General features: G+C 27.4%; 2 protein-coding genes and 1 long non-coding RNA gene across 5 annotated transcripts in view; 1 reads left to right on the forward strand and 2 right to left on the reverse strand.

The window, feature by feature from the left end:
- Positions 1-1,259, reverse strand: part of LOC135930882 (protein LMBR1L-like) — a 16,463-nt gene extending 15,204 nt beyond the window's left edge. The window contains exon 1 of the mRNA XM_065467680.1: positions 928-1,259. The gene's annotated coding sequence lies outside the window, so the exon portion shown is untranslated. The remainder of the gene's footprint in view (positions 1-927) is intronic.
- Positions 1-15,239, forward strand: part of LOC135930881 (uncharacterized) — a 20,015-nt gene extending 4,776 nt beyond the window's left edge. The window contains exons 2-4 of one of the 2 annotated variants that reach the window (XM_065467679.1): positions 10,143-11,120; positions 11,398-11,642; positions 13,186-15,239. In XM_065467679.1, the coding sequence (XP_065323751.1) occupies positions 10,181-11,120; positions 11,398-11,642; positions 13,186-15,207 (3,207 nt within the window). In that variant the 5' untranslated portion in view covers positions 10,143-10,180 and the 3' untranslated portion in view covers positions 15,208-15,239. Of the gene's footprint in view, positions 1-10,006; positions 11,121-11,397; positions 11,643-13,185 lie in introns of those variants that run through there. The other variant, XM_065467678.1, reaches the window with a different exon arrangement.
- Positions 6,025-23,674, reverse strand: LOC135930883 (uncharacterized). Of its 2 annotated transcripts, none has more exons than XR_010572895.1 (4): positions 23,574-23,674; positions 23,503-23,532; positions 7,318-7,383; positions 6,025-6,083 (listed from the first exon to the last, which is right to left on the reverse strand). It is a non-coding gene; the product is annotated as an uncharacterized LOC135930883 (long non-coding RNA). The 2 variants fall into 2 exon arrangements; XR_010572894.1 differs by lacking the exon at positions 6,025-6,083 and adding an exon at positions 23,420-23,458 and having other exon boundaries at positions 7,344-7,383; positions 23,574-23,673.
- Between the last annotated feature and the right edge of the window lie 251 nt (positions 23,675-23,925).

The following is a 23,925-nucleotide window of genomic DNA, read 5'->3' on the forward strand; positions in this document are numbered from 1 at the left end:
GAGTTCTCTAAAATTTTCCCACAAGGAAAAGAATGTTAAATAGCTCAATTTTTAAAAACGGCTTGCCAAATATTTTAACCAAAAAATATTATGCAAGCCTGGAGATTTAGCTCATAGATGGCAGAAAGGTTTGGACATCTATTAACGAAATCTCAAGGCTTGCTTAATACTAATTTGGCTAAAATCTTAATTAAAAATTGGCTAAATCGAGTCGTTTAACAAACACTAAAGGAATTATACATTTTTCCTACTTAATGATCAAAAAAAAATCCAAATAAAACACATATCTAGCGGAAAAATTTTATCAATTTTTTTTATAAAAATAAAATTGTCTTTAAATCGGGTGAGTGATTAGAACACGAAATAAAATGAAAGGTGAGTAACAAATAAAAGTTTTTGTTTCTCAAATAGAAGTCGGCTCAGGTCGTAATTATTTTTGTTCCGTGAATTTTGTACAAGTTGTCCGACCCAGCCCGAAAAAGATTTTTATGATTTAATTATTTGTTTTTTAACAGTTTTTTTTAGGCTAAGACCTAAAAAAATTAAAAATATAATAAACTGTAAATTTAACGAAAAAAGAAAAATAAGCTATTTTTAAAGAAAAAATTAAAAAGTGGTCAAAATCATTTTTTCTAATTTATGAAAGTTTATTAATTTTTAAAAGTTTAGAAAGTAATAAAATTTAATAAATTTTCGCATAAAGTTTATAAATGTGCAGGTATATTAATCAAAATGGGAAGTATTTAGATTAAATAGGAAGTAAAAAATTTGGTAATTTTAAATTTCAAAATTTACAAAAAAGATTTTGAGCATGTTTCATAATAAAAATTTTGAGGTTTTTTTAAAATATATTTAGGTCGTAGCCTTAGATTATAAATAAATTGGAAAAGTTTAAATACTATGTATATCTAATTAAAATCATAAAACCATGATGTTGATAAAAGAAGAGGATCTGCGCGCGGTATTTGTTAAGCACAAAATGGTATGAGGTGGAGATGAAAAATGAAATGTCGAATGCATCTAGATGCGCTCTATCATAACTGGATTGGTAACCGTCTTTATAGCCGGCGTTTATCTGGCTCTTGGACATTTTGTTCCAATCATGCTCGATCTCGATGTTATTCGTTTTTAAGTGATCATCGATGGATATATCGCTCTTTCCCGATTGTGAAGAATTTGTAGGGGGGTTAAAATCTATGTGATCGTACATAGATTCTAAATTATCAGCCATTGCGACAGTTTTGTTTGATAGATCAAAAGATTTATAGAAAAAAATGGAGACGCTTTAAGTAGTAATATAATTATTAAATATATACAAGTGTTAAAAAAAAATAAAATTGTTTATTAATGTAGCAATCAAGAGCACGAGAAAGACCCAAGATGACCTGGATAAAATTGATAAAGGACATATGAGGAAAATGGATCCCACACATAGCGATACTTAGGATAACGAAAAAAATGGAGAAGTTGAAACTAGCTTACCCGGGGAAACCTGGAAAACCTACATTAAAAGGAAAGAAGAACATATATTTTTTTGAAATAATTTTCTAATTTTATTTTTTTTAAATTAAAAGAATTATTATTTGCGAAATTAAGATTTTTTTATTTGGTATATAATATCATAAAAAAAATAAATTATTACTTTGCAAAAAAAATATTTATTTTTTTCGCAGAGCATCGTTAAATATCCTAATTTATATTATGTTTTTAAAAAAAATTTAATGTTTCCAATATGCAATCAACAACAATAAAGAATCATAAGAATCCTTCAAATATTTTTTAATTTTGGATATAATAGCTAAAGGTTGAATTTCAAGTCTGTAGTGAAGGGCAAGCGTCCATCCCGTCCCGAATAGGCTATACTTTGAATGGAACGCATTTTTGCTCTAACTTTTCTCCTAATAAATCCTTTTATATTTCATAATAGTACTTAATTATTATTTATATATTAAGACTAATTTTCAAAAAATTATTAAACTGCTTTTTATTATGAATTAGAAAGATAAAAAAAATGGACATAATAATAAATCAAAAATTAATTTGATTGGTTGGATTGGCTATTTAGTTAGTTTATTTTACGTAAACTTATAAAATAGGCAATGTTATGAAATAAAAAATTTATTATTTTTCAAGTCTGTCCATCTTATTCCGCTTAGTTAAATTTTTAAAATTCACGCGCCCGCTCTATTAAACCAACCTGCAAAATAACAAAGCGTTAATTTGTTTTCCGACCACAAAACGACAACGAAGGACTTTATATTTTATCTAAGACGCAATTATTGGCAATCAATCAATCAGCTATTCTTTTTTAGTGATGAAGATTTAGAAAATATACTTTAAAATAATTTTTCGACCATTTAATTTATATTCATAACGCAATGTGCAATATCAATCAAAATAAATAATAAATATTCAGTTAGTTTGTATAAAAAAAACGAATTTCTATTATTTTCGTTAAACTTATAAATGTGGTTATCGAGAAATTATCTTATCTTGTAAACACACATGATTGTAACTATAATATAATAAAAATTATACTTTTTTTTTCCTATAATAAATAATGTGCCGATCAGAGACCTGCAGAGATACCATTTGTATGGTCCGGCTCGGATTTCTTTTAAAAAAATTTTTCAGCCAGGCCCGGATTTTTTTAAAATATATTTTATTTATTTTTGATTTTTAGAGCTAATAATGGCGATTACAAATATTTGGTTTTAAAATTACGGCCCGACCCAGATATTTTTTTTAAAAAAATTTTCAGGACCAGCCCGGGCTTAGGGCCGGGGCTGCAGATTCTCTGGTCATCTGTTACATATAAAATCTCTCTGGTATATTTAGTAATTGAGAAAGATATGCTTAATTAATTAAAACATAAATTTGTATTTGTCATAAATTTCAAGATTTTTTTTCTAACTGTGAATAAAAAAATAAATTCTATTTTAAAATAGAAAAAAATGATTTTTTTACAGTTTGGTCTTATCTCATAAAAATGGCCTTCAAAATCTAAAAAATTTAGCTAAATTAATTGAAGAGATTTTTTAAAAAAAAAATAGATTCCAATAAATGGCTTAGTCGATGTTAACAAATTTAGATTTCAAGGCTGAAATAGGATATGACATGAAACGAATGAATGGAGAAAGAAAATTCGTTTTATAGGCGTTTTTAATCCATCCTAAACCCATCAAAAATAAAGAATATAATTTTTTTTAAAAAAACCCTCTTTCTTTTTGGTTACTTTAAATTAATTTATTTTTAAGCACAAGCTGATTTGTTTTTCTCTTAATTTCTTGCAACATAAATATGCAAATTAAAAAGATTAATCTTAAATAATAAATCAGAAATTATACTAAATTTGGGGCCAAGGTTTCATGTGGGCTAAGGCTTTGCTCCAAAAGCATACAGTGCAAATTCTAATTTTCACAATTCCAAAATTTCATTTTAAATGGAAAGAACGGGCCAAAAATCTTTTCAAAAATTTTCAGGCGCTGGTTTACAAATCCTCTAAATTTGATCATAATCACAGAATATATTATAAATTGGCCCCCCCCCCCCGTGCCCCCCCCGTGGCTACGGCCCTGGTTTTTTAAAAATACAAAATAAGATACAACTTAATCTTTTAATTATTAAAAAAATAATGTTCCTCATATAAAATAAAAATATATTAATTGAAGATTTAAAAAAGAAAATGAATAGCTATTTTTTTTAAATAATATAAGTATAACTATCACTTTTTTTTCAAGGTTCTTTTTGGTCCATTACAAATTATTTTTACCAGAAAGAAAATAATATTCGGTAATAAAATGACTAACATAATTGTCAATAGTATGATGGCAATAAACAATGCATAGATATTTTATATTTGGTCATTTTTTTTTGTGTATATATAATGGCGATTTAATTAAACACTTCGAAATAAATTAGATTAGAAATTAAAGACCATATAAAGTTTTTGTTATAAAAAAGGAGAAAATTAATCACATTTATTCCCTAAATTGTGGAGAAATAAAATATGTAAATGAATACTCTTAAATTTATAACCTGTTGATATTGTAACTAAAATAAATTCCTCCAAAGTGCCAATTTTGAGGCTTGCCTGTCGGGTGATATTGATTGAGGGACAAGTTTTTGCCAACGTGCAGGTGGCCAAATTATGTAGGTAGCTTTACTAGTAACAAGACCTATAGGAATCTTGAAAAGTTATAATAAGGAAATTGCATTTCCCTAAATATGGGATAAATAATTCCAAAAATATAGTTTGTTAAAAAGCCCGTGGGTTAATTTTTAAAAACGGCCCGATTAATTAGTCAAAATAATATTATGTAATACCTGGAGATCTTTCTTCTCATAGATGGCAGAAAGGGATGTCTATTTGTTATTTGGCTAAAATCTTAATTGGACTGTTTTTAAAAATCGACCTATCTTTTTAACAACACTACAAAAAATATAATATTTTGACCGCTTAATTAACCTTATTTTAATAATTTTAAAGATTGAAAGAAAACGCATATGGGTTGGAATTGAAGATATTTTGTAAAAAATAAAACAAGAATTTGGAACTAGAACCAGACAAATCTAAGAGCCACAGCGGCCTCTTATAATTTATGAAGAACTCGTTTCAAAATTTCCAGAAATATATTTTTAAAATTTTTTTTTAATGTGATTTATTTGGAGGGTTTATTTAATGATGTTTAAATTTTTGGTAAAATCTTGCTTATAAACTAGAGGTGAGCATTTCCCGACCCGTTCGAAAAATAATTTATTTGGAGGCCGGGGAATATATCGATAGGGCGAGCCGGGCAAAAAAAATCATTGGCTGGATTATTGATGAATTCTGATATTTGATATTAATGATATTCCATAATAAAATGTAGTCTTTTTAATGTAACCATTTACACAATATTAGAAAATAGTTGTTTATTTTAGTGTTCAACAACGTATATTTCTGGTTAGACCTAAAAACCCGAACAGGCAACCTTAGTAAAGAAAATTGAAAACCAGCAGGGACCGGGTCGGACGTAAAAATTTCGCCATTTGCGGATGTCTATTATAAACAACAGTTTGGAAAGAAATCGGAAACCAAGTCAAATTTAGGAATCAAAGTTAGAATCACCCTATCTGGAACTAAAACCGCACATTTCAGTTTTATTTATCTTTTGAAAAAATAGCCGATTTTTTAAAAATGGCTAATTCAATATTTTATCCATAAAACTATTACGCAAGCCTAAAATTTTGCTCATTAGAAAAAATTTGACTAAAATTACAAGTTAGAATTACCCCCCTCCCCCCCTTCAAACAACGATAATTTTGTTAAAAAAAAATATGCCCAATAAGTATTATGATTAATTATTGATTATAAACGATTTTTCGAAACATATATAAAGTATAGCATCATACATTATTGATTAAAAAAAGGAGCGTTTTTATAAATTATAATATCAATTATATTATAGGGTGATATTTTTCGGGGTTTAACATTTTGTTAGGGCGCTACAACATCCATCTACAAACAACATTTTGTAATTTTGAAATAACAAAGATTTAATTTTTTAGATATTTTTAGTTTTACCTATGGACATATAACCTAAAACAGTTTATTTTTCCTCATTCTTAATGTAGTATGACTACAAGGTTCTATCTTCGCTTTTCAAAAATCCATTTTTTCCCAGTTTTTAAAAAATTTATAACATAATAAAATTCTAAAAAAATTTGTCCAAATATTTATTTCGCCAGAAGGCAATGGGTGTTTTTTTTAAATCGCAATTGTAAAAAAAATTGATCTTCAAAAGAAGGCAATATTATTTTTACAACACTGACATAATAATAATTTAATTTTTTTTTGGTATAGGTAAAAGGTGTTATCACTTATTAACTAATAACTTAAATTGGCATCGGAGTGTATCAGTGTTGATTAAAAAGTGGTATTAATATTAATACATATCTTAAAAAATATATAAGAATTTCGGAAGCTAATATTATTTACCGGTCCGAAGGTATTGCTGTCAAAGCTATTAAATTTATTGTCACCTTCGACCCAACAATGACCAATTGGTATTTTTATTATCGTGCTTTTGTAAAGTGGTGTTCTTTTTAAAATATTAAACAAAGTATATATTAGGTTGTTATGTTCTCAAAAAATTTTTTTTAAGGCGAACCTAATGGTAGTGATAAAGTTTTGAAAATTTCACAAATATATTTTGGCTATATTTGTATTTTTTAAAAAATATGGCTTATTTCGTGTTTTTCGATATAGTTTTTTTTAATACATTTTTTTTTTGCTACTTTGGACATAGCCTTACATTTTATTTTTAAATGTATAATTTAAAAAAAAACTTAAAAACCAATTATTATTTTTTCTAAGAGTAAAAAAATTTAAAGAAAAGATAGTATTGTGTATAGTCTAGAGAAAAAAAACATAATATTGAATATTTCAATATTCTTATTTGTGTAAGACTTAATTGAGCATTTGCGTCTCGTTATTCAAAACGCAAACAATACAATTAAAATGGTATCGTGTAAATTGATAACAATTTATACAAATTAATAAAAACGCTTGAAAACGCTCAATTAGATCGCACTATTAAGCATATTTTTTTCATTATCTTATTGAAATTACGATTATACATTACATAGGTAGGTAAATCTATTTAATTTAATTCAACAAAAAACATTGTTTAAAAATCAAGAGTAAGCTGTAATATATTATTTGGGCGTATCATTTAGAGTCCAATTAATTTAATTATAATTGGGGTAAGGGGGTTTCCTTCAAACCAGCAAAATTTATTGAAAAAATATAATTTTTTAAATTTAATATAAATCCTTTAAAAGTCGAGTGATTACTTTTTTTTTAAATTATGAAGATCAAAGATCAAGTTTTATAGGTTTCGCCACAGCAGTTTAAACCGAATCACGGTTATTTCATCTTTAGAAACGATTCTACCTTTCGGTTCGATTTTTGAAAACGGTCTTTAGTTCGGGTTGGGCAATTAGAAAATTGTATATAATCTTTGTAATTTAAATAAATAAAAACAATATCAAACACAAAAACTAGTTCTTGCGTTTAATGACATTTTATATGTATACTCGTATTAAACATAATTGCTCATAAATGTTAAATCTACAATGTAAATTTAAATAGATAAGGTCAGGAAATCCAGAATGGTTTCCAAATTTCACCAAAAACCAAGATATATTAATTCTTCATTAAAAATCATTCTTGGTGTGACCTCTTATCAGCTAATTATATCTTTTTCATTTTCGTCTTAAAAAAAATCGGGAAAATAGTCAAAATCGAAAAGGAAAAAAAACTTTAAATATTACTGTATAATTTCGTTTTCAATTCCTATTACGCGTTTAATCAATTTTTGGTTGGGATTTCTAGGCGAGCTAAAAATTTAAGCAAAATAAATAAAAATAAATAATGATCGTTATTATATAATTCATTAAAATTTCGTTATAGTTATGAAAGTTTATGAAATATATTTTTTATATTTAGGACAAAGCCTAGGTTGAAATTTTGAATCGATGAACTAATAAAAATGGCAACCTCAATTTCAAGTGATGCATTACGTTTTTTTTAAATTAAAAAACACGGGTAAACGCAAACGATCAATAGTAGGTACTACCAGAGATTATTTTTAGGACCCACGCAAGTTTATTTTTTAATTAAATTTTACGGCCAATAGTCAGGGCTTGCAGATTTCCAATTTTTACGCGTGGCAAATTGCTAAGCCATAAATAAATGTAATATAAAATGGAAGTTAATATCAAATTTCTCTTTAAAATATATCTTTTATATATAAGAAATAATGAAAAAAATTGTACTTTTTTTTATTAAGAGGCGAGGAGAGGGAGAATATATTTTTTTGAATCGGTTTAATCTTACGAATTTTGAACAATCGTGGTTTATGAATTAACATAAAATTATCATATTAAATAGATAATGTTTGTATCTAATATATACTAAGACGTTTTTTTAAAATATAAATCTTGCAATATAATAAATGTAAACCCAATTTATCATTTAAATTTTATTTTAAAAAAATATGATAATACATATTAAATAACAGTGGAAATAGCTTAGATTATGTTATTAAAATAAAAATAATAGTGTTCATAGTTTGGAAAAATGATGTTGTAACTTGACTTAAAAGTCCTATAAATTGCAAAATATTAACTAGGTTAGCCCCATAGATATTAAGCAAGGGGTTCTTGTGAGCATTAGGCTTTGAATATTAAACTAATACCTAAATTTTTTGCCAGAATATATATCTATATTAATGCAAATGCAGCTATAAAATTTATTTTATTTTAGATCACATTTAAATATAATATAATAAAGGGCCTGAAAGATGAAGCATTAGTAGCTATGAGCCAACATGTTTGGCTTAAGTCTTAATTATACTAAAATTTAACCTGTTTTTTGCAATGCGTTATTTTTGAACTTATAATCATTATTAAATTTAAAAATTTGATTTTACCGGATGTGTATTATTTCAGATAATTTCGTTACTTGAACTTCATATCATTTATATTAATATTTCCATAGATTTTTTTTTATATCTAATATAAATAATCTCTAATCAAAACATGATCGTTTTCGTATCATCTTAATGTATTAAAATTTAAGGAGAGACTATATAGTGTAATGTTAATTTTTTTGCAATCTACCAGTATCAAACCACAAACCTCGGTTTCAAAAGTGCACGCTTTACACCCCCACCTCCTTATATTATAATTAAATTTGAAATATGAATTATATATATTAATAAAACACAAATTATAAATGACTCAAAGGTTAGTGACAAAATTGTAACAATTCAGAATGTATTCTAAACATGCTGGAATATATTTCCGGTAGATTTTTAAATTTAAAAAACATGCTCAAACAATGATTTAAAGTTGAAATAACAACACATTACCGGAAAAAGCACATTGCCACTAACTATATAAAAATCCACTTTGAACTTAATAAAATCCGACATTAATATTAATAAATATCTAATTTTTGTACACTTTTTAAAAATGCCTTGAAAATACCTTAATATATTTTTATAATGTTTCTTATATGATGTATTTATTAAGATTTATCCATAATTTTGATTTCATTTCAGTTTGGTCTTTTAGGGATCGCATGATCCCAGGTCCTCCGTAACTATTTAATCACATATTTATTTATAAAGAAAAATATCCGTGGTATTGAAAAAAAATCCTAGATAAAATGAGCTATCGGACTATGTATGAGTCCAGTTAATTAATAAAAATTGTAAGACCCTTGGGCAGTGTTGTGAAAAAATAGGGTTTGGATTGATTTAAACGACCCGATTGATTTTAGCCAAAATAATATTCTGTAAGAGCCTCGATTTAGAAAATAGGAGTCCAAACCTTTCTGCCATCTATGCAACGCTTCAGGATAACGCGTTTACTACAAAGCCCCCATGTCCTTCGCCATCACGTATAAAATATTGAATTTTATCTTGCAAAAAAAGAAGTTTTTTTATATAGATATTTATAGCTCAATCTTCGAAGAATTAATAATATATTTTATAAATCAATTCAAAAATTTTTTTTTTAATTGACCACTAATAAAACTTATAATATTATATTTATATTCCATAATATATTAAAAACAATTGATATAGTAAAACCTGTATAATTTAGGCTCTTAATAATTCGGGCAACTCACTAATTTGACCAAAATTAGTCCCAATAAAATTCCTATTATAAATACTAAATTAGTCTTAATAAATTGGGCAACTGTCTAAGTTGGCCAAAAATCTTTCTCCCATTGGTACCCAAAATAGACAGGTTTTACTGTATTAGACTTAAGGAGTTCAAAAAAATAAAGACAACCCCTTTTTATGATTTTAAATAATATTAGCTTTCGTGATTTATTCATTAAGAAAATTTTTTTTTGCTTTTTTTTTACAATAAGTCTTTAATCGAAATTTAATCAAAAATATAAAAATCGATATTTAATAATAAATAGAAGACCTATTTTTGTAAAAAAAATAAAAAAATAGAGGAAAAAAAACAGTATCAAGGGTCTCTTTTTTATTTAAAAAAACCATTTACCTATGTAAAAAAATTAAATTTAAAAAAAATGAGAATTCATGGTCAATATTATTCCTATAATTCAATTTTAGCAGCGACAATCATTGTGGTCAATACAAGACCGATCTCCATGATCTCATCACCCATAAATTATTCGAATTTTATACGGGATAAAACATCAAAACGCCTTTTTACTTCCTCCTCCATCGAGCAATTCGAAACGACATGCTATAAAATATGCGGGTGCCTATACATGATCAGCAACGTGCATGGCCCTTTTGGAGAATGGGCTTCTTATAAGGAAAATTCGATCAAGAAAAAAGGGAGTAGCAACAAAGTGTCTAAATACCCTTGGTTCATAGGTATAACTATCAATTGCGCGAAGAAAAGCTTGAAAAATCTTCCCGAATTCACCAACGATCCATTTGATTCCAGGATTATCGCGGCTAAAAATTTGGACAAAAATGGGGATTTCGCGAATATAACAGTCGAGGAGGAATATAAACGAGCGGCCATTAAATTCTGGGATCCCGATTATGTGGAAAAGGTGACACTCGCTAACAATAGATTGACTAACGAAAACGTAGAAATATCTGATTGGCAAAAGCATTTATCCATTTTCGCACGATTGAAATCATTAGATTTATCGCAAAATAAGTTGGGCAGTTTTGAAAAGTATTCAATATTCCCTTATAAATTTCATGATACAATTGAAGGGGTGGACCTTAGTTTAACGCCCTTTGCTCATTTAAAAGAATTGCGTACTTTAACCATAAGCAAAAACAAACTCCAAAGAATAACTCGATTTTATTTTAGCGGGTTGAAAAAGCTAGAAATATTAGATCTATCCCGCAACAATATCTCAACCGTAGACTCCAAAAGTTTCCGGGACCTGCATAATTTGAGGAAATTGGACCTGAGCAACAACGCCATCGAAAACGTCGACGGATCCGTGTGGTTCCTCAACACGCCCCTTTTGTACGAATTATCTATCGATTACAATCATATTTTTTACATCGATAAATTCGCCTTTTCTCACGTTAAAAATCTGAAAACATTATCCATGGCATGTAAGTCCCTCGCGAAAAAAAACTTCATTTGTTCGTTTACAAAAAATAAAAAAATATAAATTGTAAAGGTTATTTTTGGAAAAATTAAAATCTCCAGAGATTTAAAATTTTTTTAAGTAAGAAATATTATAATCAATTAATAATTCCAATCCTGGAAAAAAAACAATTAATGCTAATTAGTTAATCAATAATCCCTAAATACGATTTTTAAAAAATTAATTTATTCAAAATCTAAATGCCTTCTTTTTTTTCATTTTAGTATTTATTTTATATTTAGACAACAAAATATTCAAGCTCAGAGACGATGAAACGGGGCTAAAAAATTTACGCGTCCTCAATCTAACTGGAAATCGATTCGAAAAGGTGCCGATATACGCTTTGACAAAAATGGGAAAATTGAAATACCTCTGGTTCGATGATAATGCTTTCAATAAATTGAAAACAGGGGATTTTCGTGATCTTTTATCACTGACGTTCTTAAGTATCAGTTATAATGAGGTTTTGGAGATGATTGACTTCAAGGTAATATTATTATAACAAATTCAACATCCCTCAAAAAAAAATGTAAAAAAATTCCCAATAAAAATATTATAGATATTTTTGAAGCGAAAAAATTATAGCCATGCATTATCTTGAATTCATTTTCGAATTTGATATTAGACGTAGAGTTCCTTATGCGCGCGCAGCCCTAAGTATCTGCCTGATTTCACCGCAATATAGGTTGGGCTTATAATTTAATATTTAAAAAAATGGTTTATAATTAATGCCGTTTTATACTACCAAATTTCTTTAAAAAAAATTTCCACCAATTAAATTAAAGTTCTATATCACACAAATATTTTTTAAAAAAGCAATTTCCTTCGAGGTAATGCATTCGTTATAATGTCGCCGATAATAAATTCTCGGAAAATTAATATTTTTAAGAAACGAATTACATAAAAAGAGTTTAAAGGAAATGTAAAGTTAACCGTATTTTATAAAAGGAAGCAAAAAATGTTGTTTTCAAAACTGGTCTTAGAAAAAATTTCAGATTTTTTTAAAAAAAGAGATTTTTAATCAAATTTCATTCCAAAATGTCAAAATCTTTTATAAGTAATTTTTTTTGTAATTTTCATAAATAAAAAAAATTTTCAAGATGAAATCATAAATTTTTTTTTAGGACCAATGATGTATATATCCTATTTGATTGGCGATTCAAAGTGTCTATATATAAGAGTCAGCTGTGGTGCCATTTTGTGATTTGCACTCCGATTAATTGTCTTATTTAGCATTATATGAATGCAAATTAATATCATTTAATCAATATAAACCACAAAATGACACTACCACTGATTTCTGTATGGCCATTTTTAAATGCATTTAATAAATGAATAGCCAATTTAGTAGCATATATGTTAGCGCCAATGTCTTTTTTCCGGCAATGTGCTATTTTTTCAACTATAAATCATTTTTTGAGTGCGTTTTGGAAATGTATTCTATCATGTTTGGAATACCTACTATAAATTTCAGACAATTTCGCCATGAAATTTTGAATTTATTATAATTTATATTAATTTCTCCATAGATTTTTTATATAAATTATAAATGGCTCAAAGATTAAAGACAAAATTATCTACAATTCATAAGAGAGGTATTCTAAACATGCTAAAATACATTTCCGATTTTTAAATTTAAAAAACGCGCTCAAAAAATGATTTAAAGTTGAAAAAATAACATATCGGAAAAAACACATTGACGCTAACATATATACATCATTGGTTACGACAGATTATAAAATTAACTTCTGATTTTTAAATAAGACAATTAATTTTTCCCCTATTTTTTTATACTTAAAAAAATGATGGAATTTTTTCTTTAATGTTTTTCATATACCTCTATAGTTTTATCAAATATATTGAATCAAAATGACCGGCTTCTTTAAAATTTTGAGTATAGCAAAAAAAATATATCCATTAAATTTCTTCATTTTGGGAAGGGTGTCATATAGAATCTTAATATTTTACCCCCCTCGTAGCTAAGCCACTGCTATAAAGACAATTTTTTATAAGATGTTTTTCAATATTAGACGTTCAAAAACCTACCTCGGCTATTCGAACTAGAAATTCACGATAATCCAAACTTAATTTATTTTGACGCGTTTGCGTGGGAGAACGAGGCCCCAAATTTAACGATTTTACGATTGCATAACAACATGCTTAGCTATTTAGACGAGCGAATCGTTTCGCGAAAGGTGTATCCGCTAATAAAAGAAATTTCTTTTTACGGAAACCCTATAACATGCGATTGCCACATGATGTGGTTATTCGTAAGGAATTATTTTAAGACAAACCAATCTCAAAAAGTGTCAAATGACAACAAGCAATTTAACGAGGTGGTAAGCCGAATCGAAGACGCGCATAAATCGATAGAATGCGAAGATAGATTGCGCCAACGAATCCAACTCAATTACGGCGTATTATTCGACGAAGTTGATAAAATGATATGCCGCAAGCCCGAAAAATTAAAAGGACTAACACTATGCTCCATATTGGCATTCGAAAACGAATCCCGAATGAGAGATATATATGACAGGTGTCGCCCAAAAATCATTTATCCGGATCCCTTAATGGATGATGAAAACGTTATGTATAAAAATACAAAGATCACCGTCATGGAGGGGCAGTCGATCCGATTGATGTGCAGAAGCAAGACCAAAATAGACTCCATAGATCCTGAGAAGATGATTTTGTCAGTATATTGGAAAATATACGAGGGCAAAAAGGATAAGACATTATCCAAAAAGTACGATAATGAAAATTTTTCGCATCAGCAAGCACTTGATAATAAGAATGTAGTAAATAATATGGGGCGTAATAATCAGAATGTTATAGCCTTACCTAACGGAGATTTATACTTAAAAAATATAATGGTTTCCCAAGCGGGATATTACATTTGCTCGACCAAAAATAGTGGTCAAATATCAGATTTATTAAGTGTTGTTAATGGAGATAATATTAATATGCGGCAAACTACGGAACAAAATTCCTTAATCTACCAACTATATGTGACGCGAGTAAAATTTGACTTATCCTTAAAAGTAGTATCCTCTAAAACGATTATTATTTCGTGGAACGCCTCGAGGATAAATAAGGAGAACGATCATACCGATTTTATCTTTAATAGTGATATTCAAGGGAGCCGTAACCCCTACTCGTACAACATTTTTAACGAAAACGAGGACGAGCAAAGTTTTTGTTACGGAATAATTTATGAGAAATTCGATAAGGAGCATTATCATAATAAATCGGAAGCGCTAAAAAATATTTTCAAAAATAAAAGTGTCGAATCATTTCTTCCGTTACACCCCTTATCAGATCATTCGGAATGGTTTCACCCTCCGATCTCTTACGGGGCGAGCTTCAGCTCGTTCTATGTTCCTCGACGGACGATCAAGTACGAAGATAATTTATTTACTGGTATAAGTTCCATCAATAACTTGACAAGGAATACACTTTACATCATATGCGTAATAAATTGCTTGATAAAAATCAGGCATTCGAAACCACTTGATTGCATAATAGCCAAAACGGAAGATAAACATGTAAATACGTATGGGCGAGGAAACGGTAGCAACGTAAATCTAAAAGTTGGCCACTCTTTAATGAATCTCGTTATTCTATTATTCGCGGCGCTTTTGTGCATAATGATCCTATGTCTAGTCAGAATATCTTACACCATTACAAGATGGAAAAAAAGATACCAATATAGGGCACCTGATATCAAACGCGAACGCGTTAGGCCTAATTACAGTTTCGCCAACGTTAACTTCGACGAAGAACAATCCCACGAGAACGAGGGAGCCCAAAAAGAAAAATTTATATCAAAAGTCCCGAATAGCGAAAATTGTCGGAAACTTGACTTAATCGAAAATGAGGGCGATAAATTATTCGATATTAAGCATGGTGATACTATGAGTCGATATGAAGGGTTAGAGTTGATCGTGCCCAAATCAAAATGTGTTTCCATGGATACAGGTAGCAAAAGATATTCGCGTAGACCTCTAATTAAGCGATGTCATTTAAATGTTTATAAACCATTGATAACGTGATAACTATTATCATTCAAGTATTTAACAAATTGTGATAGAAATATTTTTGTCTAAAAAAAAATTGTTAATTAAATTATACAGTAATTATGTTTAATACTCATGAAGAATTTGGAATTGCGTTAGTAATAATAGCAAATGAAAAACGAGTATACTACCTGATAATTACATTATAATTATGAATATATGAATACTATTTCTAGAAGAATTTTAAAAAAATATTTAATCCACAAAAGAATTATTTTTACAAAAAAGGGCATTTTAAGTCAAAATATGATCAAAAAATTATGGTTTTTCAAAAAAAATCTTCAGAGATTTTTGCTCAAAATATTTTTGAAGATTTAAAAACTCTGATTTATAGTAATATGTTTATGAGGGGGGTCCATTTTATAAGATTAAATTTATTTCATACTTTAGTAATGCAATGGAATTTTTTAAAATTGTAAGGCTACTAATGACTGATTCAAATGTAGGCGGACCTAAGATGAAGAGAATGTCCGCGATCCATTATTTTCTAAAATGATTTTTTAATATTAAATTCCTCCATGTGAACATCAAATCTTTGGAATATACTTTCAGTCATGTGTAGCTAGCAACTATGACCTACGTTAAATTTAAATTAGAGCTCTATCTAACATGATAACCCTATGGCAGAGTTGTGCAATGGGCGGGTATTTATATCCATAATATAGGTGGACAAATTTTTTTAGGGGGTGGGTAAAAGACTCTTTGAAACAACTGGCGGGAGAGTAAATTTGAGATATTATACTGAGGAAATAAGAAGGACGGGCTTATATTTCTTTTTAAAAATTAATTTTTTTATTAGTAGGTTGCATAATTTATAAGTTTAAAATAAAATAATAATTAATGAACCAAATAAGCCAATCATAAATTTTTAACATTGGGTGGGTGGGCTTAGCAAAATTTAGCAGAATGATTAGCGTGTTAAAAACCCATCTATTGCAGACCACTTATCTTATGGTATAATACTGCGACCTGAACCATAATAAAAAATTAAAAACAAAGAAGTTAAATGAGATAGGTTAAATTAGTTTCTATTTGAAACGACCGATTAAAAAGTTTAACGAGTTCTGACGAAAACGAAACAAAAATTATTTCAGCCTTGATTTGAAGTAATAAGGTTTTAAAAAACGTCGCTGAGCGGTAAAGCAGGTCCATCAGAGGGTCGGCACCGGTTATCAGCATTTTAAAATCACCGAAATTTTTTTAAAAAAAAATGCCAATTCCATTATTATATTCCAAATATTTATCAGTGAACCCCTATAAAATTGCGATTCCGCCATGGGATTTCACATATTAAATTTGATGTGTATATGCCTTAGGAAAAATTTTTTAATCCCTAAACCGTACAATAAAACAGTTTAAAATTTAGCTCGAAAGATAATAAATAAATTACTTATTATTCGATATTATTGTTTTCTAAACGGCCCGATTTGAGTCGATTTTTAAAACCAATTAATATTTTAGCCAAAATAATGTTGAGATAAGCCTCGAGATTCAGCAAATAGAAAACCAAACCTTTTTGCCACCTATGAGCAAAATCTCTAAGCTTACATATATTTTGGCTAAAATCTTTATCGGGTCATATTTAAAAATCGATATACTGGATATTAACAAAAATATGTATGTTTGAATTGGAAATGTAAGAGTATAAAATAGCGTCGGCTGCATATTATAGTGGTCTATAAATCCATTTTTTATAAATTTTCAGGAGCGTTTTAAGGAAAATTTTTCTTGCAGTTTAGATAATAGATCACATCATAATAATTTAAATAAAGGATTATTGCAAATTATATTTAATATTTTTATTGGTGATATGGAAAAATAGCAGGGAAAAATGTATTTTGCAAAAAAAAGTGGATATATAACATTATAATACTCAGCCGGCCATAGGATTAAAAGTGGGTCACATTTTTCTTGAGAAATGTGGTAAAGAAATATCTTGAAATTAGAATAATATATTTTTAAGGATTACTCCTAAAATAAATATCAAAAGGTCAGCTGGATGTGTCTTTCTAATTCCCATCTTCTAATTTAGTTATAAGACAACTGAGAGGTCAAATTTTAATATTTTTAAAAATATCTTTTATTGGATAATGTTTTACATAAAGACATTGATCGTAAAATAAATTTTTTAAAATGATTTTGAATAAATACAGTAGACAAAGTGTTTTTGCAAGTTTTTAATAAAAAATTAGATTTTATAAGCGAAAACCTGAAAGAAATCAATAATTGTTCATATTTATATCAACCACTTATTTCCAAATCTAAACAATTTTTCTAAAATATAAAATGCACTTTAGCACCCACTAACTGAATCTTTTTTTAATTACATTTTAATATTTTAAGTATACTTTGGGTCGGGCATATAATTGATAAAATTCGCTTATTTATGTTTCATTGAATTGTTGTTTAAGATAATAGGGAAATTATGTTCCATTGAATTATAGATTAAAATAATAAACTTTATAAGATAATAAAATATAATAATTATAAATTGTAAGAAGATTGACAATAGCATACTCTTATTAAAATTTTTTATGAACTGAAAAGTTTATATATTTTTAAGCTTATAATGAAATCAATTGAAGACTAATGTTCAGATTCATTTGGTTACTATGAAGATCTTGGTATGGAAAATCAAAAAAAACAACCATATATTTTTAGATTAAAAATGTGGTTAAAATAGATTAATTAGTATCAGAATCAGATGTAGTAAACGCTATTCACAATGGGATTACCTTTGTTTTTTGATACAAATCAATTTTCATATTTTATGAAAGCTTTTAACACTTTACACCTAGTAACGGCAATGCATTAGAAGCTGGAAAAGGGGCAATTAATACTGAAAATATTTTAAGAGAATATTTATAGCTCGTTTCTAAATTATAGCTATTGAAATAGTAGAAAAATGGTTTATTATGATTTACGCTACTTCTCAAAAAAAAATTTAATATCGAATCAATAATTACTTAAGAAACATGAATCTCATGATATAATTTCGTAAAATTAAAGAAAAATATTTTATCAAATTATATGGCTTTTGAAAAATTAATTAACTTACCAAAAAAACTTCAAATTTTATATTGAAATTTTTTTAAATGATTGATGAAGGTATATATCAAAAGTATAAGATAGTAATTACTGTTGAGTAGTGCTGTTAAACGGCCGATTAAGACTTTACCCAAAATACAATTATTTAAGCTTGGAAATTTTTCTCTTAAATGGCACAAAAGCTTGGACCTCGATTTGCCAAATCTCAAGGCTTGAACAATATTATTTTGGCTAAAACCTCAATCGGGATGTTTTTAAAAATGGACCCAAATCGGGTTGTTTGACAAAACTATTGTTGAGGATATTGAAGAAATAAGACCTATCTCGTATTGCCGTTTCCTTGCTTGTTTGAAAATTTTTCAAAAGTTGTAGCTCGTTATATAATTATGAAAAATAATTTGCAAATGCTGATAATAAAATGGTCAATAGAAGTTCATAATCCATATAAATTAGCTTGTAAAACATAAAATAGATTAAAAAAACACAAATTTTAACCCGTGAGGGCTTAATGGTAAGCAACCTATCCAGTTGTAATACTTAGTAGCAGGTTCTATTCCAACTGTAGGTATTATTGCATTTCACATAAATGTGAAACAAAATGATGGCTTTTTATTAATATTAGATACATAAAATATATTTACAAGAGGTGAAATGGGAAAAATAATTATATTACAAGGGAAGTATAAAATGATGTTATTCAAGGATTTGTAAAAGAAAAGCCTATTCGCATCATTTTAAATAGAGATGTATTGGGTCCCAAATTGAGTACCGAACCAGGATATACGTGTTTAAATCCGTCGTTATATTAAAATTAGATGATGGATAAACTCTTGCCAAGTTTTCATAGGCTTTTTTCGGTAGTAAATCAGTTTGTTGGGCCATTATCATCTGGCTGCTCAAGATATGACGCGATTGAAACCTTATATTAAGACCGTAATTATCGCTAAACAATAGCTTAGCTATTTAATTTAACACAGTGAATATTGTAAATTAAGCATCGCTTAAGCGAAATCGCGGTTTCTATAAACGAGGACTGATAAGGCGATCTCCAGCAGCAGTTAGTATAGCCTCAGTGGCGTATTTAAGTTGCCTGTTTTGGGGGAATGAGGTAGGGCTCGATATAAATAAAAATGCAATTTATAATAATATCGATTAGCAAGATTGATTCATATTCATTTTATTTATAAATTCTATTTATTAAATCAAAATTACATCCTAAACGCCTTTTTTTTATATTTACATTAAAATATAAAACATTGGGTATATAAAGTGAGTTCATCTTAAATTCTCATAAGCTATCATAACTGCAAAAATCGTAGACTAAATGTTAAAAATAGTATATAAAAATGCGAAAGTAAAATCAAATTAGTTTCGCTGTGATTGAACAATAATCAGATAATTGGGAGCTAAACTAATACTCAAGCCCATGAATAAATGATATTCAAATTATATAACTTTTAAAATTTTACAACTGAGAAGAAAGTGCTGCATTTAGTTTAGGTTTAAAAAAAACTGCGATATCGGGGGGGGGGGGGTCCCAGCCATTTTTAAAGGGGTTGCGAAATAAAATCTGATTTACCACTATGTAGCAAAGTCAAGAAAGATCTAAATAGCATAATTGATTTTATTATCATATGCTCGACATTGATTTGAAAGCACGGATATTTTTAAAGCATATAATAGCGAAGGAAAAAATGAATAAAAAAAATATGCTTTATGTGTGAGAGCATAGTCAAAAATTGTTTCCGTCTGTAAAAAGAAAGATTTCGCTGCAAAATCAAATGATTGGAGATTATGATTACCAGTGATATTTAAAAATTCAAATTTATTGATGTTTGAGTTGATTTGAATAGTTCAAACAAATTATGGTGAGACCAGGGTTTAATAAAAAAAATCAAAAGTTAAAGATTTCTTTTGCCCAAAATTTTTAGAAAAATCTATGAAAATTGAACACATATTTCATCAAGAGATATTTTTTATGCATAAAAATCACAAACTACTTATATAATAGACATTTTTAAAGAAATGGGAAATTTAGGTAAAATTTGGTCAAAAATTTTATTTAATTGAGCATTCTCAAAATATATTTGAAAATCAACAAAATTAAATACAAATTTCATATAGAGAGATTTTTTATGCATAAAAATCACAAACTACTTATAATAGACATTTTTAAAGAAATTGGAAATTTAGGTAAAATTGATCAAAAATTTTGTTTTAATTTAGCATTCTCAAAAAATCTTCATAATTAAATCAAAATCTGATTAGATTTTGGGCAAATGTCAAAATATTGAGTAAAAAACATAGTTCTGCAAACGATGGCCCGCCGTTTTTTCGATTCGGGCTGGGTCGAGCTAATATATTTAAAAAATATCTGGTGGGCTGGATCGGGCTTAAATTTTTAAATATGATATCATTACATTTTGTCAAATAAATTGATATATAATTTAATATTCTTGCAAATATTTTTTATTTGTTATGTAAAAAAAATATTAAATTTTTCTATATTTAAATAAATTCAGGCCGGACCAACAAATAATAATTATATTCATTGCGGATCGGGCTTTTCGGAACAAATAAAAAAATTCGTTCGGGATGTATCCGAGCAGTTAAAATTTATTAAAAAGTTTTGAAATGTACTACAATAACAATAATATCTTAATTTATATTTGTATTATGGATAATTTTTTTAATTTTAAATTTCTAGATAAATTGAGAAGAAAACTAGCTTTGTATAATAATTATAAATATATATGGCTTAGCCATATGTATCAATAAACTTATTTGATACATTTCTGGTTATTACTACTTGCTAGGAGATAAAACGTCGAATTTAAATATTATAAATAAAAATAACATAATAATCTGATGATATATAATAAATGTATAAATAAGTCTGAAAACTAAAAAATAATATTTAATACATTCATTTTAAAATAAATTTATAACCATCAAAATATTTAGTGCCATCTATATTTCTTTATAGCATTAATTTGTATTAGAAATGCAACAATAATATTTTTATTGCCGATATCAATACTAAATCAACTAATATTATTGCTAGTATATATCCAACAAAGGTATCATTTGCATGGCCCAATATAGATTTTTTAAAAAAAAATTTTTACGGCCCAACATGGCTTAAAAATAATTTCCAGCCCTGTCAGGATTTTTTAAAAAATATATTTTTGATTTTTATAGCTAATAATCACGATTTCAAATATTTGGTTTTAAAATATACAGCCTGGAATGGCCTAGTTTTTTTCTTTAAAAAAATTTTCAGACCCTGCCAGGCTAGACTTAGGACCAGACCTTCAATCCATCAGCCAATACAATATCAATTATTTTATATAATATAATCTAAAAAACTGATTTAATATGCAGTCTCCATTCAGACAAATATATTTTTTTAGCTATAAAAATCAGAGACCTGCAGGCTCGGCCCTAAGCCCGGCCCATATTTTAAATTTTAAAATAAGCCCGGCCCATATTTTAAATTTTAAAATATACCTGGGCCGGGTCTGAAAATTTTTTTTTTTTAAAAAAACCTGGGCCGGGCCTGAAATTTTTTCGTATTTTTTTAAAAAATTTATACAACATGAATTATTATATTTGTCAATTAGATTTGTTTATAATGATTATATATAGTTATGATTAATATAATGTTTGTGAAAGTTAACACTAGCTTACATAATAAAATTATAGTTTTCCTGCCATGGAATAAATACGCAAAGGATTAAATAATAAATAATATATATTATATTTTTTATTAATTAAATTATCATTTTTATTTTTTTTATAGTACAAATCTCTTCCATTGAATAACCTTCCATTTTCCAAGCTTCATTTTTTTTATCCCCTATACTTTCCCGTAAATTATATTTCTACAATTTTTCACCTTTATTTATTTTACCTTTTTAAAAAATTAATTATTTGCTAATATATTTTGACATCATATCATATCAGTAAATATTCAAATAAAGTATCCCATGACCGGAAAAAAAAAATATTTACACAAATTTTTTATAGTATCAATTTGTAATATACTAAATATCTGTTTAGAATTAAAAAAAATAAAATGTAGTGTTGTTAAACGGCTCGTTTTGAGCCGATTTTTAAAAACGGTTAACTCAGTTTTTTTATCCAGAAAAATATTATGCAAGCCTGAAAATTTTGCTTTAGAAGGAGCAAAGGTCTAGACATATAGTATCGAAATTTCGAGGCTTAGTCAATATTTTTCTGGCAAAAATATTGAATTAGCCGTTTTTAAAAATTGGCTCAAAACGAGCCGTTTTACAACATTAGCTAATATACTTGCTTATTAAATGATAATACTCACCAAAAAATATGATAAAATACGAAATAATCAATTTTTTGTATATACCAGGTCGAATATAATTTTAAAAAATTCCGAGCCAGGCCTAAAAAATTTTTTTTTAAAAAAATACAGGCCGGGCTGGGCCCAAAAAATTTTTTTTTATATATGGGCCGGGCCTAAAATTTTTAAACCCAAGCCGAGCCTTAAAAAATTTTTGAAAAAAATCCGGGCCAAGCCGAAAATTTTTTAATCTGCGCCAGGCCCTACAAATGGTTCTGCAGGTCTCTAAAAATATATAAAAAAGTTTCCACAATAAAATAAAAGTGTTAAAAAAAGATAATTAGCAACATTTCTTTCTTATTTGCTTAGAAATTTTGTTATTTTTATATTTTTTATTTCTAATTAAATTCATTTTTAATCTATGAGGGTTAGTTATTATTTTGTGTAACAGCCATTGTATTAGCTGTAAAAAAAATATATTGGCTGATAAAGATACCAACTGACACTTTGAAAATTATCTAAAATTGGTATTTTGCACTTGCAAACCTAAAAATTTACATAATTCATCTAAATTTTTTATGAAAGCATATGTATTTTAATGTGCAAATAAATATATGATAAAAATTTCTAACAAATTTATGTTATGCTTTAAAATATAAATAAATAATATTACAGATTAAACCCTTGCACTATTTTCAACTAGTAATTTAATAAAGGAAGTGATATAAGCTTATATATTTAAAAGCTAAATTTTATTTAATTATTACTATGTTAATTCATTTATTTATGACATGTGTAAAATATTATAAATATAGTTATTACATAAATGCGATTATTTCTCCTTTACAAATATTGTAATTTCTAACAGTCCAGCGATTTAAAAAAACAAAATCTGAATTGTATACTTTTTCTATTGGGTCAGGATTCAATGAAGGCTAATATGACATTAATTAACTTCAAGGTAAATAGAAATTACTTGCATAGATGCTCCCTCTACTCTAGCTATATAACCAAATATATCTGAAAATGTTATTGCAATCGGAAATGAATAAGCAAATGTCTTTAAAAAACCAAAAACATTCATATGTCTTAGAATATCATATGGTTCCAATTCTAAGCCTGAAAATGAAAATAAAGTTTTATGTTATTAGACTACAAAATACTTGCTAAACAACGACTACTTTTATTAACGTGTTAGCATATATTAATTGATTAAATCATATATTTTCAGATCTCCTATGTATATATCCCATAGTATAAAAATTATAAATTCAGAAAAAAAAACAAATCCACGTGGAATCAAACCCAATAGAAGTTCATCTACTTAC

The sequence above is a fragment of the Gordionus sp. m RMFG-2023 genome, chromosome 1, assembly GCF_954871325.1.
Source record: "Gordionus sp. m RMFG-2023 chromosome 1, tfGorSpeb1-WG-v2, whole genome shotgun sequence".
NCBI classification, from domain to species: domain Eukaryota; kingdom Metazoa; phylum Nematomorpha; class Gordioida; order Chordodea; family Parachordodidae; genus Gordionus; species Gordionus sp. m RMFG-2023.